This window comes from Pseudonaja textilis, chromosome 1, assembly GCF_049901715.1.
Source record: "Pseudonaja textilis isolate UNSWEBS1 chromosome 1, rPseTex1.2, whole genome shotgun sequence".
Lineage (NCBI taxonomy): Eukaryota > Metazoa > Chordata > Lepidosauria > Squamata > Elapidae > Pseudonaja > Pseudonaja textilis.
Genome location: NC_141990.1, coordinates 310,341,559 through 310,354,337, shown reverse-complemented (window position 1 = coordinate 310,354,337; position 12,779 = coordinate 310,341,559). Strand labels below are relative to the sequence as shown.

The 12,779-nt window shown below is 37.9% G+C and overlaps 1 protein-coding gene across 2 annotated transcripts in view; it reads right to left on the bottom strand.

Moving 5' to 3' along the window:
* MAP4K5 (mitogen-activated protein kinase kinase kinase kinase 5) overlaps positions 1-12,779 on the bottom strand; it is a 95,899-nt gene that overhangs the window by 11,896 nt on the left and 71,224 nt on the right. For both annotated transcript variants that reach the window (XM_087922485.1, XM_026698771.2), the window contains exons 17-27: positions 12,560-12,604; positions 11,210-11,252; positions 10,595-10,793; positions 9,363-9,460; positions 7,854-7,895; positions 6,383-6,467; positions 6,202-6,281; positions 4,669-4,729; positions 4,266-4,380; positions 1,000-1,058; positions 99-202 (exon numbers count right to left, since the gene is read on the bottom strand). In XM_087922485.1, coding sequence (XP_087778611.1) covers positions 99-202; positions 1,000-1,058; positions 4,266-4,380; positions 4,669-4,729; positions 6,202-6,281; positions 6,383-6,467; positions 7,854-7,895; positions 9,363-9,460; positions 10,595-10,793; positions 11,210-11,252; positions 12,560-12,604 — 931 coding nt within the window. The remainder of the gene's footprint in view (positions 1-98; positions 203-999; positions 1,059-4,265; positions 4,381-4,668; positions 4,730-6,201; positions 6,282-6,382; positions 6,468-7,853; positions 7,896-9,362; positions 9,461-10,594; positions 10,794-11,209; positions 11,253-12,559; positions 12,605-12,779) is intronic.

Sequence of the window (12,779 nt, the reverse complement as noted above, 5' to 3'; positions counted from 1 at the left end):
CTCAAATTATTTCAAAATTCTAACAGCAACTCTACTTTTGGCAGATTCCTTTTAAAAAGTTGCAAAAATACAAGAGAGAGGTAGGAGGGAAAGTTTACCTTTATTAACATGAATTTCTGCATTGGTTCATACCACTGAAGCAAAACAATTCCCAATTGCAAAGCTCCACAGAGATATTTATGACCTGTATATGGGTTTCTTACTAATGAAGGAAAAAGGAAAGAATTCTGAAGTAATCATAATAGATTATTTTAATTTACCAGCTACTTGAATTCATGTTACGATTTATCACAAATGAATCATTTATCACTATTCTCCTATGCCTGGAGTAACCTCCTAGAAAAGTCATGTGATGTTGCATCTCCACAGAGATATAATTTTTGTTAACATTATTAATTCAATCAAGTTCCCTCAATCTACCTCTATTACAGACCGTATGTACTTCAAAGATTGCAGAACCACCACACTCAACATGGCCAATTGTAAAGTATTGGGATGGGTATTGTAGTTCAGTTTCTTCTTGGATTTCTTGTTTTTCTTTCTCAGTGGTATTGTACTGATCTGGGCTTCTATGATACATGATCTTTCACACGGTTAATCTGAGAGAGTAAGCCTGGGCAATTTATACTTGCATGGAATCTCAACCTGCTATTCTCATCAATTACAGAACTATCCATGTAGTCTTCCTCAGAGAGAAGGAACTCTCTCTGCAAGAGTAGTCAGGAAAACTTCTGAAGAGCACCTGCTCTACTTTAGCTAAGCTTTGACACTATGAGTTTAGAGAAAGAGCAAGAGGTGAGTAAACAGAAGATCATGTTTTGGGGCAATCTTCCATATTACCGTACCTTTTGAGATATACTGGATTATTATATTTCTGGTCAGAACAGTCACACAGGATAAGATAATTAAGATAATTATAGTCAAACATATGCAACAGTTATCACTCTAAGTGTATCACTCTAATTGTAGAGTAGTAGAGATGGAAAGATGAAAACTTACCTATGCAACATTTGTGGCATCCTTTTGTATCTGGGATCTTTGTTGTTAAGGCAAATTTTCTGAAAAAACAAACCAACCCAGAGCCAACTGTTAAGAATAGATCAGAGGCCTCATGGGAAAATATTTTTTAACAGAGTTTTCTTTAAGCCACTTTTGATTTAAACCCATAGAATATTAAACAGTGACAGGAATGGAGTAACTGTTCTTGATGGCAATTGTATATGTTTACAAAATAAAAAAATTATGGAGAAGGACACAGTTATCTCCAAATATCAGCTTTTGGAGACTGTTTTTGTAGCATTTTGGTGGACTTTCTGAAAATAGAAAGACTTTTTTCTGTTCTTTCAGGATTTTCTTCTTATGCAGACTCCTTTCTTCTATTAACATAAAAGGGTCTTCATTTTTAATATATAATACTTCACTTACAGTAATAAAATCTAACACAAACTAAATTTATAAAAAGAAGAGAACAGAGATGAGTAAAAAGTGCAAGGAAAAAGAGAGAAAAGTAAGAATAAAGAAAAAGAAATATTATATATAAATATCAATACTTTATGACTTCTGATCTTCATCACAAAACAAATCTAGTAACTCTTTACCACCTCTAAAATTAAACATTTATCCCCTCATCTCATATCCTATCACTTATTTATAAATATATCATAAAACATATATTTTCAGTCTTGGTATCAGCAGAAAGTCCATAAAGGGCAGTCAAAATAACATCTTAGTTTAACCATGTTTAAATTTGTTCTGAAGATTTCTAGTAGCTTAGTGAGTTTTACGAACTTAGTATCCTTTAAAGAAGCCCTGTCACAGTTATGAGCAAGAAGGCCGATTCCATTGTCTCTGGTGCTCAAATGTGTGGAAAATCACTGTTCTGCAATCTTCTTGCCAGGAGCAACTGTCTGGAATACATGTGGCTAATCTCTCATCTCCTCCTTATCCAGAGAGATCCAAGGAATTAATCTATTCATCAGTTCATTGGTTTTTGCCCCAGCTATTTGTTCTACTTTTGCAGAGCTGTTTTCAGTTCAATACTGCCCCCAGAAATTTCAGGAACTATTTTCCTGAATTCACTGACTAGAAATGCAATGCTTTATGTATAAAATACATGGTACAAGAAAACTATATACTGTTTTAATAATTAACATTCTTCAGAAGTATTGAACTCTAAAGAAACAAATTACCCATGTTTGACATTTCAGAATATCATTCTTTTTCCTTCCCCAAATACATTTTTAGTTTTCTTTGCTTTCTTAAATTGTTTTTTTCTGTAGCTCTAGATGTACAGGAAAAATTTCTCTAAGTTGGTATAAATTCAATCATAATAAACAATTCTATCTTGTATCCATCCAATTGGCCACTATTATAATATTCTTCTTACTGACTTTCACCTAGTGGCAATTTCAATTCTAGCGGTCATCAAGAACAAAAAACCAATTTCCCTTTCCTTTACCTTAACAATATCCTTTGTGTAACCTAACAAAGATCTTAATAGTTTTAATCACATTCTGTAATATCCTTTAACTGTTTTAATGGCTGTTTGCCATAATATTTAACTTTCAACAATGCTATCATCTGTGAATACCATCTACTCTGTTATCTCCTATAGCATCAACACAGTTTAGAGTCCTGTACTTTATTTAAAGAACTATATAATTATTTTCCTAAAGTTATTTGACAACAGAGAGCCAGTGTGGCATAGCAGTTAAGTTGCTGGTCCAGACTCTAAGCCAATGACTCTGAGCCAATGACTTCCCCTCAGCCAAACCTACGTTATATGATTACTGTTGTGGGGAATATGCCTCTTTGCCTAAGGTGCCCTGAGCTCTTGAAAAAATTGAGAACAATTACATTCTATTTTATCAAGCATTGTGTACTTTATACACTTAAGAAGGTATCATGCCATAGTGCAATGAATCATATAGATAACTTGATAGAAAAAGTTTATATAACCGACAAAGTATAAAAAGAAAAAATGAGAAGAATAGAAAAAAGCTCAGGAATAAAACAAAAATAGTCCAATAATTCATGCTAGACAATTGCAGTTATAGTTGGGAATGAAAACCAAAGGAAGAAACCAAAAAGCACTTTACAATATATAAAGTTATTTTTAAGAGATTCTTATTTGTCCAATGCTCTGTCTATTCTCCATCCCAAGATACTGAAAAGCCTCTCAATTCTGATTTGCAACTTTAAAAATTATAAATGCTTGTTACATTATGGCTATAGCACAGAGTAAGAAAGGCTGGATTAAAATCTATGTTCAATCACAAAGCACACTGGGTGATTTGGGGTCAAACTTTGCTGGATTGCTATGAGGATAAAATGAATAAATTGAAAAAAAGAATATGTGAAGATGTCCATGTTTGTGTGGGGGAGAAAGATAGAAAAGCAAATGTCAAGCTCCATGGAGAAGTGGCCTAATAAAAGTGAAACCTATGCCAACAACTTTATTTCTGAAATTTATCTTCAACTTTCCAGACAAATATGCTTCAAAATTGTCGTAAATAAATTAAAATGAGAATAAAATAACTAAAGAAGGAAAGCTAAAGCGACAGAATGAACCACTTTACAAGCAGAAGAGCGGGGGCGGCGACTCCCTGGAGGCCTGAATGGGACCAGTGAGGACTAGAGGCAATCTTTGAATGGGTTCAATTGGTGCTACTATTATCACAATTTGTCTCCTTGCCTTGCTTTCAACAGAAGGAGAAAACTGTTGAAATAAAATCTTAGCAATCTCTCTGCTTTTCATGAACTACAGAATCTCTGGGTCCCAAACCATAAAATTTATATTTTTGTTTCACTTTCCTGAAATCAATTATCTATTTGTTTATTTGTATCCCGCTTGTATTATTTTTACAAACGTCCCAAGGCGGTGAATATATCAAACACATTTTCTTCCTTCTATTTTCCCCACAACAACTCTGTGAGGTGGGTTGAGCTGAGAGAGAGTCACTGGCCCAAAGTCACCCAGATGGCTTTTCATGCTAAGGCAGAACTTGAACTCACAGACTCCTGCTTTCTAGCCTGGTGCCTTAACCACTAGACCGAGCTGGCTCTCTAATATTATAATATTATAGAATGTTGCAAATACCCGTCTATATTTGCAAACCTAGAAGGAACAAAAACAATTTTCTATGAACATTTACAAGAAGAGGCAACCATTTATGGAAAATATTGTCATGATCAGCTACAGCAAGCAAGCCAGATAAATGCCTGGGGCAAAATAGCAAAAACTTGTTATCTCAAGATTACCATACCTTGGTAGTATTTTATCGGGAAATCGGTGGGTCTGAATATGAGCAGCTATTCCTGTTTTTTTGGCTTGTTCAAACAAAGCTATTAGGTTATGGGAGTAGAGCTGGAATGTTTTCCCTATAACACAAGATGATATTTGATCTGTGTCAGACTCTTACATATCAAACTGATATTGCAAAAATAAATAAATAAGTAAACGGAGGAGGAAACTTATAGAGCAGAAAAATTACCTTCTAAAAGAATAGCCCCCAAGTATCCATAGGTCCAAGCAAATTGCAGAATGAAAGGGAACAAATTAAAGAGAAATGATTTTAATAGATTTACCAAAAGTTAAATTCAGTACACTGAAATTTTCCACCCCCACCTTTTAAACTTTATGAGACATTTATTCAGCAATATACATACCTGAGAGTGACATTAAAGTGTTGTTGATAACATACAGCCATGTGCACCGCCGTGGGAACAACTAAGAAAAAGGAGTAGAAAATGTTTCAGTGGTGAAATTGGGGGAAAAGGTATTTTGATTCTAGAGCTCCGTGAATTCCAGGAAATATAATTCTTGGGCAAACAAAATTATCCAAAATGTAAACACACAAGGAGACCTTCAACTCTCTTCAACCTGATCTAATATCAATACTACTAACAGGATAATTTGAAGTAATATTACTTGGAGGTAATCCCTTTGTATTCAACTACATTTATTGCTAGATAAATAAAAGCATTGAGATCAAATATCTTGTCTGTCAATATCATTATCAAACTTTTCAGAACTCCATGTCACTCACATTTTAATACTTTTCATCTATAAATTTATCTCTACCTCCCGCCCGGACTTTTAAGATCACTCATAATAATTCATATTGCAAAACTGAATACCAGGAACCCCAATCAAAGAGGCTGAAAGAGCAGGAACAATAACAGAAAATTGTGGTAGATCGAAATATTACATTGAGAAATGTAAAGCAATAAGAATACTTTCCAATCACATTGCAGGCTATACTGAGTGATACTGCTCAGAGAAGAGATGGATAAATTTTCCTTAGGAAAAATCACAGATTTAGGTCAATCATTATTATTGATTGATCAATAATATTGATTGATCAATATTATTAAGTGTTGTACCTTATGATTCTTGACTCTGGATGAATGTATCTTTTCCTTTATGTACACTGAGAGCATTTGCACCAAGATAAATTCTTTTTGTGTCAAATCACACTTGGCCAATAAAGAATTCTATTCTATTCTATTCTGTCATATGCAATCTTTTTCAGGCCGAGAATATTCTGGATCTTAAGTGGGACCACATTCTAAAAAGTGGAGGAATCCAGAAGAAATATGTAACTTTTTGCTGAATTTAATTAGAACTAAATATCAAATTAGATCAAATGCAGTATGACATTTTATAATTACTGCCTATGCATTTCATATATTTTTCCTAACATCTAACATTCTCAATCTAATTCAGCAGCATCCACAAGGAGGGGCCAAAGAAGTCAAGATGTCTGCATAACCAAACAATCAGAAGCCCACATCTTTTTCATTATTGTAGTTGTTTGTTTAAATTCATTGACTACCCAGGGAGGGCAAACACACACACACCCCACCATGGTACAGGAGGCCATCTAGGCCATGCCCACCATGGCCACACCCACCCAGCAACCAGGCAGAGAACTCATTGTTAAAATTTTTGAAGAAGATACGTCAATGCAGAATATTTGGGATACAATGAAGGCATATGCAAGAGGATTAATAATGGACTATACAAAGAAAAAGAATATTAGGAAGAGGCAAACTATCAAAGCTTTAGAAGATGATTACAAAAAACTGGAAAAAGAATTGCAGAATATGCCACAGAAACGAGCATCATTTTTACCTGGGTCTCTCCCTCCCTAGAGAATGACCACCTCCATCTGGGACCCAGAAAACATTCTCACTTACCTGCTCCATGGTAGCTTCATGCAGCTCATTGAGATTCAGCGTGTAAATGCCCTCCTCAGTCCCAAAGATAATATACTGATCTGTAATACAGTAGAAAAACCAATTGACTTAGCTACACAAGTTGAAAAAAAGTGAAATTAACAAAGGATCTCAAATTTGCACATATAAAGCAACTTTTTACCTTTGGTGTCTGGGTGTATCCATGATGTGGCACAATTGATCTTCAAAGGACAGCCATCAAACACTTTTGAAAAACATGCTCCCATCTAGAACAGCATTAGTAAACAAAATACATCCCAATTTAACAACATGGGAAGTTCCTATTCGTTCTGGACAAAGTTTGTCTAGAATAATATAGGGTTTTCTGCTTGCGCAGGAGGTTGGACTAGAAGACCTCCAAGGTACCTTTCCAACTCTGTTGTTTTTTGGTTCTGTACCTTCAACTGCTATAAACAAGGGCCAATGAATCTCTGGGATGAGAGATAATAAAAAATGGAATGAATCCTGATCTACTCTGTGGAACTTCAATACCATACAGGGATTTTGTATCTCACAATTCCTTTGTAATGGGAGGATGTCTGTTTCTATCAACCCCCCTACCCAAACTCTGTAATTTGGGAAGGCATCAGGGGTGGGATTCTACCGGTTCGGACCGGTTCTGTAGAACCGGTTGTTATGATTCTGTGCAGTTCAGTGAACCGGCAAATCATGCCCCTGGCTGGCCCCTTCCCTCCCCTCTCCATCAGTCCTTATCGCACATGTGCAACATTGTGTGCATGCCTGACATCGCTGACTGCATTCTTCCCCGCCCAGTCACTCCTTAAGGTATTTTTCCCTCCTCCCGATCATCAGTTGTTCCTATAATCAGCTGTGCCGGGATTCCCCTCACTTACTTTCTGCTTCGCCCAGGGGGCTTCCCTGAGGCCCAGAAAGGCAAAAAATGGAGGGGGGGCATGCAGCACCCCCCCCTCACCTGCTCTTCCATTTTTTGCTTTCTGGGCCCCAGGGAAGCCTTCTGGGAGCAAAAACACCCCCCCCAGGAGACTCCCCTGAGGCGCAGGAGGCCCCAAAATGGAGCCCGAGGGTTGCTGCATGCCCCCCTTATGCTTAGTTTTTTTCCTTCCTGAGCCCCAGGAAAGCTTCCTGGGAGCAAAAATGCCCCCCTCAAAGGCTTCCCTGAGGCCCAGAAGGTCCAAAAAAAGGGGGAGGGATGCAAAAAAGAAGCCACGCCCACCCAGTCACATGACCACATCCACCTGGCCATGCCCACACAACCAGTTGTTACAAAATTTGAATCCCAGCCCTGGAAGGCATAGAACAATGATGAGGGTTAGTTAGCTATTATTTTTAAATACTTATTTCAGCAATCTGATAAAATACATGAAAGATTTATCTATATTAGTTTTAGTTAAGGGAGACTGTTCCATTAGCCAGTAAGATCTCACAGTGATGCCAAAGTCTCACAAGCTTCATTCTTATGCATGATTCCCAATCCCTTTGAAAAATCCCATGCTCGTTAAAGAGGAGGATGGAGGCTAGGAGCCAAAAGAGGGGAAGAAAACAATTTGGGTTGGGGAAAAAGGGTGCAGATGAAACAAAGTTTAACAGCAGAACAATATCAACACACCTTCTTTTTAACTGAAAGAACTTACCAGCACTTTTGGCGTTGGTGGCAGGCCATTGATTGCTGGCTTCTGTCAACAATAATAGCAAAAGGCCAAATTTGAATTCAATCTGAAATATCCCTAACATACTTTAGTAGGCGGAAAAAATACTCTCAAGAATGAATCAGTGTGTTCTGTCCTTGTTATTTATGGGATTGCTTAATAGTTAAATTTGCATGTGTATTAGAATATTCTGCCAAGATAGGCACTCTTAGGGTGCTTTTATGTTTGGTATACGTCAACAATGAAAGTGTGTTCTTGGCAGAATTCCTTCTTACAGAGAGATTCTTGTGCCAGGCAAATTGCTTTTATCCTCCGGAAAAGTATCATCTGTGCATGTTTTTGAAGTGCTTAATTTGTGCCTTAGTGAACTGCAGCTTGCTAGAGCATGCTAAATGGAATATTCTTTTAGGCATTTATTTAAAACATTTTCAATAAAGTAAATACATGTTAGTAAATGGATTTTTTAAAAAAAAGATTTTCAGGATTTCTGGAATGTTGAGCTGCAAACAATTGGAGAAAGAGATATGCAGGTGCTACGTAAACAGAGGAGAGTTCAAGTCCCCCTTAATTCCAGAGCCTCAGTGGGTGGCTTTGAGTCAGTTATTCTCAGCCCCACTTACTTTACAGAAGTGTCACTGTGGGGTAAAATGAAGGGGAGCCCTACATAAGCTGCCTTCCGTGATCAGAGGAAAGATAGGTTGAGGAAAGGTGAGAGACACATCTGACTAACAATGCTACACTATTAAAGCCTGGGATGAGTGGGATGCATAAGTGAAGGAGGGGTAGTGCCAATGTTTGCCATGGCTCCGTTTCTAGGCCTTCAGATTTGTAGATAGCTCTAAAAATCTGGGAAAGAAGAAGCTCGCCCATTGACTTGGACCATCTTCTCCACCGAGAACTTTCCAGATGCGTTAGAGTGACAATTCTCAGAATTCCCATCAACACAGCCAATAATCTTAACACAGAGAGAGAATTTGAGGCTGAGAAAGATTTCCCAAATCTGCATTATTCTGGAACAGGTGTGTGTGCATGCATAGAAGGGAGAGTGCCACAGCAAACAGAGAGTTTTCAAGGATGGAAAAAATAATTCTTTCCTTGCCTGCATTTCAGCCACCTCTTCCTGCATCTCTGTGTCTCCCCTTTTAGATATTTATCTCCCCATTTTTATTATTTTTATGTATAATTCAAATGATGAACATATTTAGTATTCCTACCTCCTCTTTTCCTCAAAACAACAACCCTAGGTGGAGAATGGGGCTAAGGGAGAGGGACTGGCCTCTCCCTTAGCCCCATGGTCACTCAGTCAACTTTCATCCCTAAGGCAGGACTAGAACTCACAGTCTCCTGATTTCCAGCCTGGTGCCTTAACCAAGCCAAACTGTCCCCTTTTTCTTGCCTGTCCCTCTGTAACCACTGGTGATCAAGAGTGCTTTTTGGATGTATCGAACAGCAATCAAATGTCCACGCTGCAGAAGAAAAGATATAAATGCCCACCAGGAATTCCCGCTTCTCCTTCTTCCGTGGCAGCTGCGGCATATGGCCCGATCCCTCAGCGTTTTCCTCAAGATGCTTTATCACAGTGTCCCCGTTACCTAAACAGCAGAATTGTAAATAGGAGTAAGCCCCACATGAAGAAAAATAGAAAAAAATAATCTAAATTGGGTAATGGGAAGAGGGCAACAATGCCCTTCCCTTTGTCCCAGGACCGTAGAGCCAGGGCAAAGCATTCACTAGTATTCCAGGGGATGAAGGGCCACTGGGAATCTGCATCCCTTCACTCAGGAAGATTTTCACATCAAAGGGGAGACTAACCCAAAGCTAGTCATGAGCCCCGGAAGTGGCAGCTACTTCCATTCCATTTTTTCTCCTTGATAGTCCACTGCTCTGCTGGGGCCAAGAGAAACAAGGAAATGATATAAAGAGGGAAAGACCAAGTTTTTTTCTTTTTCCCTTGGGCCTCCGTCCATTTTTTTACACATTATTCCTCTTTTATGGCTTATGCTGTAAGTTTTCGTGAGTCTCCTGCTTTTCAATGGCAAGTAATCATGCTGCCAAATGTTGGTATCATGAACAAAAAGGATTCCAGGGGCATCAAAGATGGGTTTTGAGGCTTCAGCCTGGAGGAAAAGTAATATTTTGATATTCTACATTTCTCAGAACACAAATAAGGGATTTTCAAGGGTTTATTTTTTTATGCCATATACTGAAATTTGGGTTGATGACAGAAATTGTAGAAGACAAAATTCCCACCCAGTTCCTCTTCTAAAGTCTGCAAACTGGCTAAGAACACATGATTATGGTTGAACCAAGTGCTTTTATATACTGTGAACTGACTGTCACATTTTAGAAGTCCTCTGACTTAAAATTTAAGTTCTTCTGCACTCTGATTTGGGCATTCCAATTTAAAGAAGGCATACTATATGCCAAAGTGAAAATATTCCTACTGGGGAATAGTGCATTGAGATATCCACCCAAAAGTACCAGACAAGTTGATAGTGCCATCTTTCCTCTCTTTTCATGCTGAATATTTTCAGGTTGTTATAGCCTGCGCCTGAGCATACAGAGGTTTTGCAAACTTTCTACAAAGATCTCCTTTAGTATTTGTTTCATCTTACATATTTCGGGAAGTCCTGATGAAAATGAATGAACCATGAAGCTAAGAGAACTTTGCATATACTGTTGAGCATGGTGGAAGTAATCCTCATTCAAGGAACAATGTTAGTTACCCAAATCTGTGTATCTGGCTGTGAGCAGACCAGGGCTGCTGACACTGCTGCTCATCCCAAATACAGGGGGTTCTAACTGAGGTCCACAAACAGGTATGCTTTGTCTTCGGTGACCTGGTGAGGCTTGATTTTGGAAATCGGGACAATACTTGATCGTCTGGGACTTCTCATTATCCATGAAAATTTCTTCTAATCGAGGCTAAAGCAGAAACATAAAACATGAATGTTGCTTTTCCCCTGGACATTTTCTATTTCTGAAGATGTGATCAAGCCTAACATGTTCCCTCTTTCCCAAGCCTGAGCTTCCCTTTATGCCTGATGTTTCTCCAAAATGGCCTCTCTAGCATATGAACAGAATCTCTATACCATAAGTTTAAGTTACTTAGACAAAGGTCCCCAAACTTGGCAACTTTAAGACTTGTGGACTTCAACTCCTAGAATTCCTTAGTTAGAACAAGACCAAGTAATATTAAACAATCCCTGGAAATGTGTGACCAATAGCAATAACGTGAACAATGGATGATACATAAAATCTTACTAGTTTTTAGAAATCTTGTTCCTAAAAAGCTTCCTTAGTGTGAAATTGTTGATTAATGCTTAGGAATATGCAATTACCTTTGGAGGCAGAGGAGGGGGTCCGGCTCTTTTCAATGTTGATCTAAAAAAGTCCAACGAAAGTGTTTATTCCCATCTAGTAAGGTAGCAGCATTACTACTGGTATCAAGAAATCATTACTGCTTGCAATTTCAAAAAAATTGGCTACTTGCCCAGCATCAGGGGTTAATTTTGCAATAGTAGTATAGCTTTTTTCTTTCATATGGAATTATTTTCAAGTAAGCAAGCAAACAGAACTGATTATTAGTAAAATAAAAATACACAAAGATCACCCCTTTGAGATTTCTTTCCCCTTTGTAAATGAGGATATATCATAAACCTGAGAATGCCCTCTCCTGCACAAAGTCCACAGACAAGAAAAGTTACCTTAAATTTCTCTGGTGTTCCTCAAACCTACATCCTAAAATACATGTGTTGTTCTACTCTTAAAGATACAAATAACAGACTTTTAAAAGTCATTTACTTCAATATCCTATGAATGCAATCTATAGCTACAACATCCCTGAGAAATGGCGTCAACTTAAGAAACTCCAAAGGCGAGTTTCAAGGTCAGTCCATCAAGTCCAATATGAGCTGGTCCCAAATAGACTTCTCAGAGGACTATGTGGAAAATGAAAGAAACAATTTTACATTACTGCCTAGGCTGAACTAAGATTAATCTGGTCAACCATTTCATTGATGAAAAAAAAATCACTAGTAATAGCTCTGAATTTGTCATTTATTTTTTTCCCAGCAATTAGGAAATTAAGAGCCATTTGAAGCTCACAGAAGATTTGGGGTGTTTTGTTTGCATCTTGATAGACAGTGCAATGTAATGTTGCAAAATGATAGAGATCATTTTGGGAGGAAAACTGTACCTGCTTTCCTAAACATGTCTCGAGATTCTCAGTCACATAAGGTTATGGTTGTCCCAAAGGTGCTTTTTCAAGAGGCAACTGGACTTTCTTTTGTTTTTCCTTCCTTCCCCATCCAAGAAGCAAAGAGGAGTGAAGAAGCTTCTTGGATGAGAAGCAAAACATCTTCAAGGAAAAGCAAAGAAAGTCCCACTGCCTGTTGAAAAAGCACCTTTGGGTTTCTCAAATATGATGGCTAAGCAAACTGAGAAGTTGTGGTTTTAGAGAGCAGCTAATTCCTTAATTGTCTGCAATGCAAGTGGAAGCCCCTTCCAGAACCATCTGTTCTGAGTATCTTTATGTTGTAAGTCCATGGTGCAAGAAAAGCAAGATGGTTTGGCCTGTATCCAACGTGATGATTTCCATTCTCAGTGTGGAACAAACATAAGCCCTTTTGGGGGTAACAATTACGGTATCAGTCACTAAAGATAAAAAAGGCCAGCCAGAAAGCACTTACTCCTCAGCATCTTCATGGCCATCACCAAATTTGGTAAGATGTCCCCTAAAAGAAATGTTTACAAAATTAAAAAGGAAGAAAACAAATTGTAAATCAAATAAAAGTTCAGTTTGAGCAAGTGCAGTTGAAAGGCATCTATGTCTGTGACAGCTGAGAAAGTCAAGTGGCCAAGTTGGCAGAAATCTGCTCTATAGAAAAAAGATAACCCATAAAGGAAACC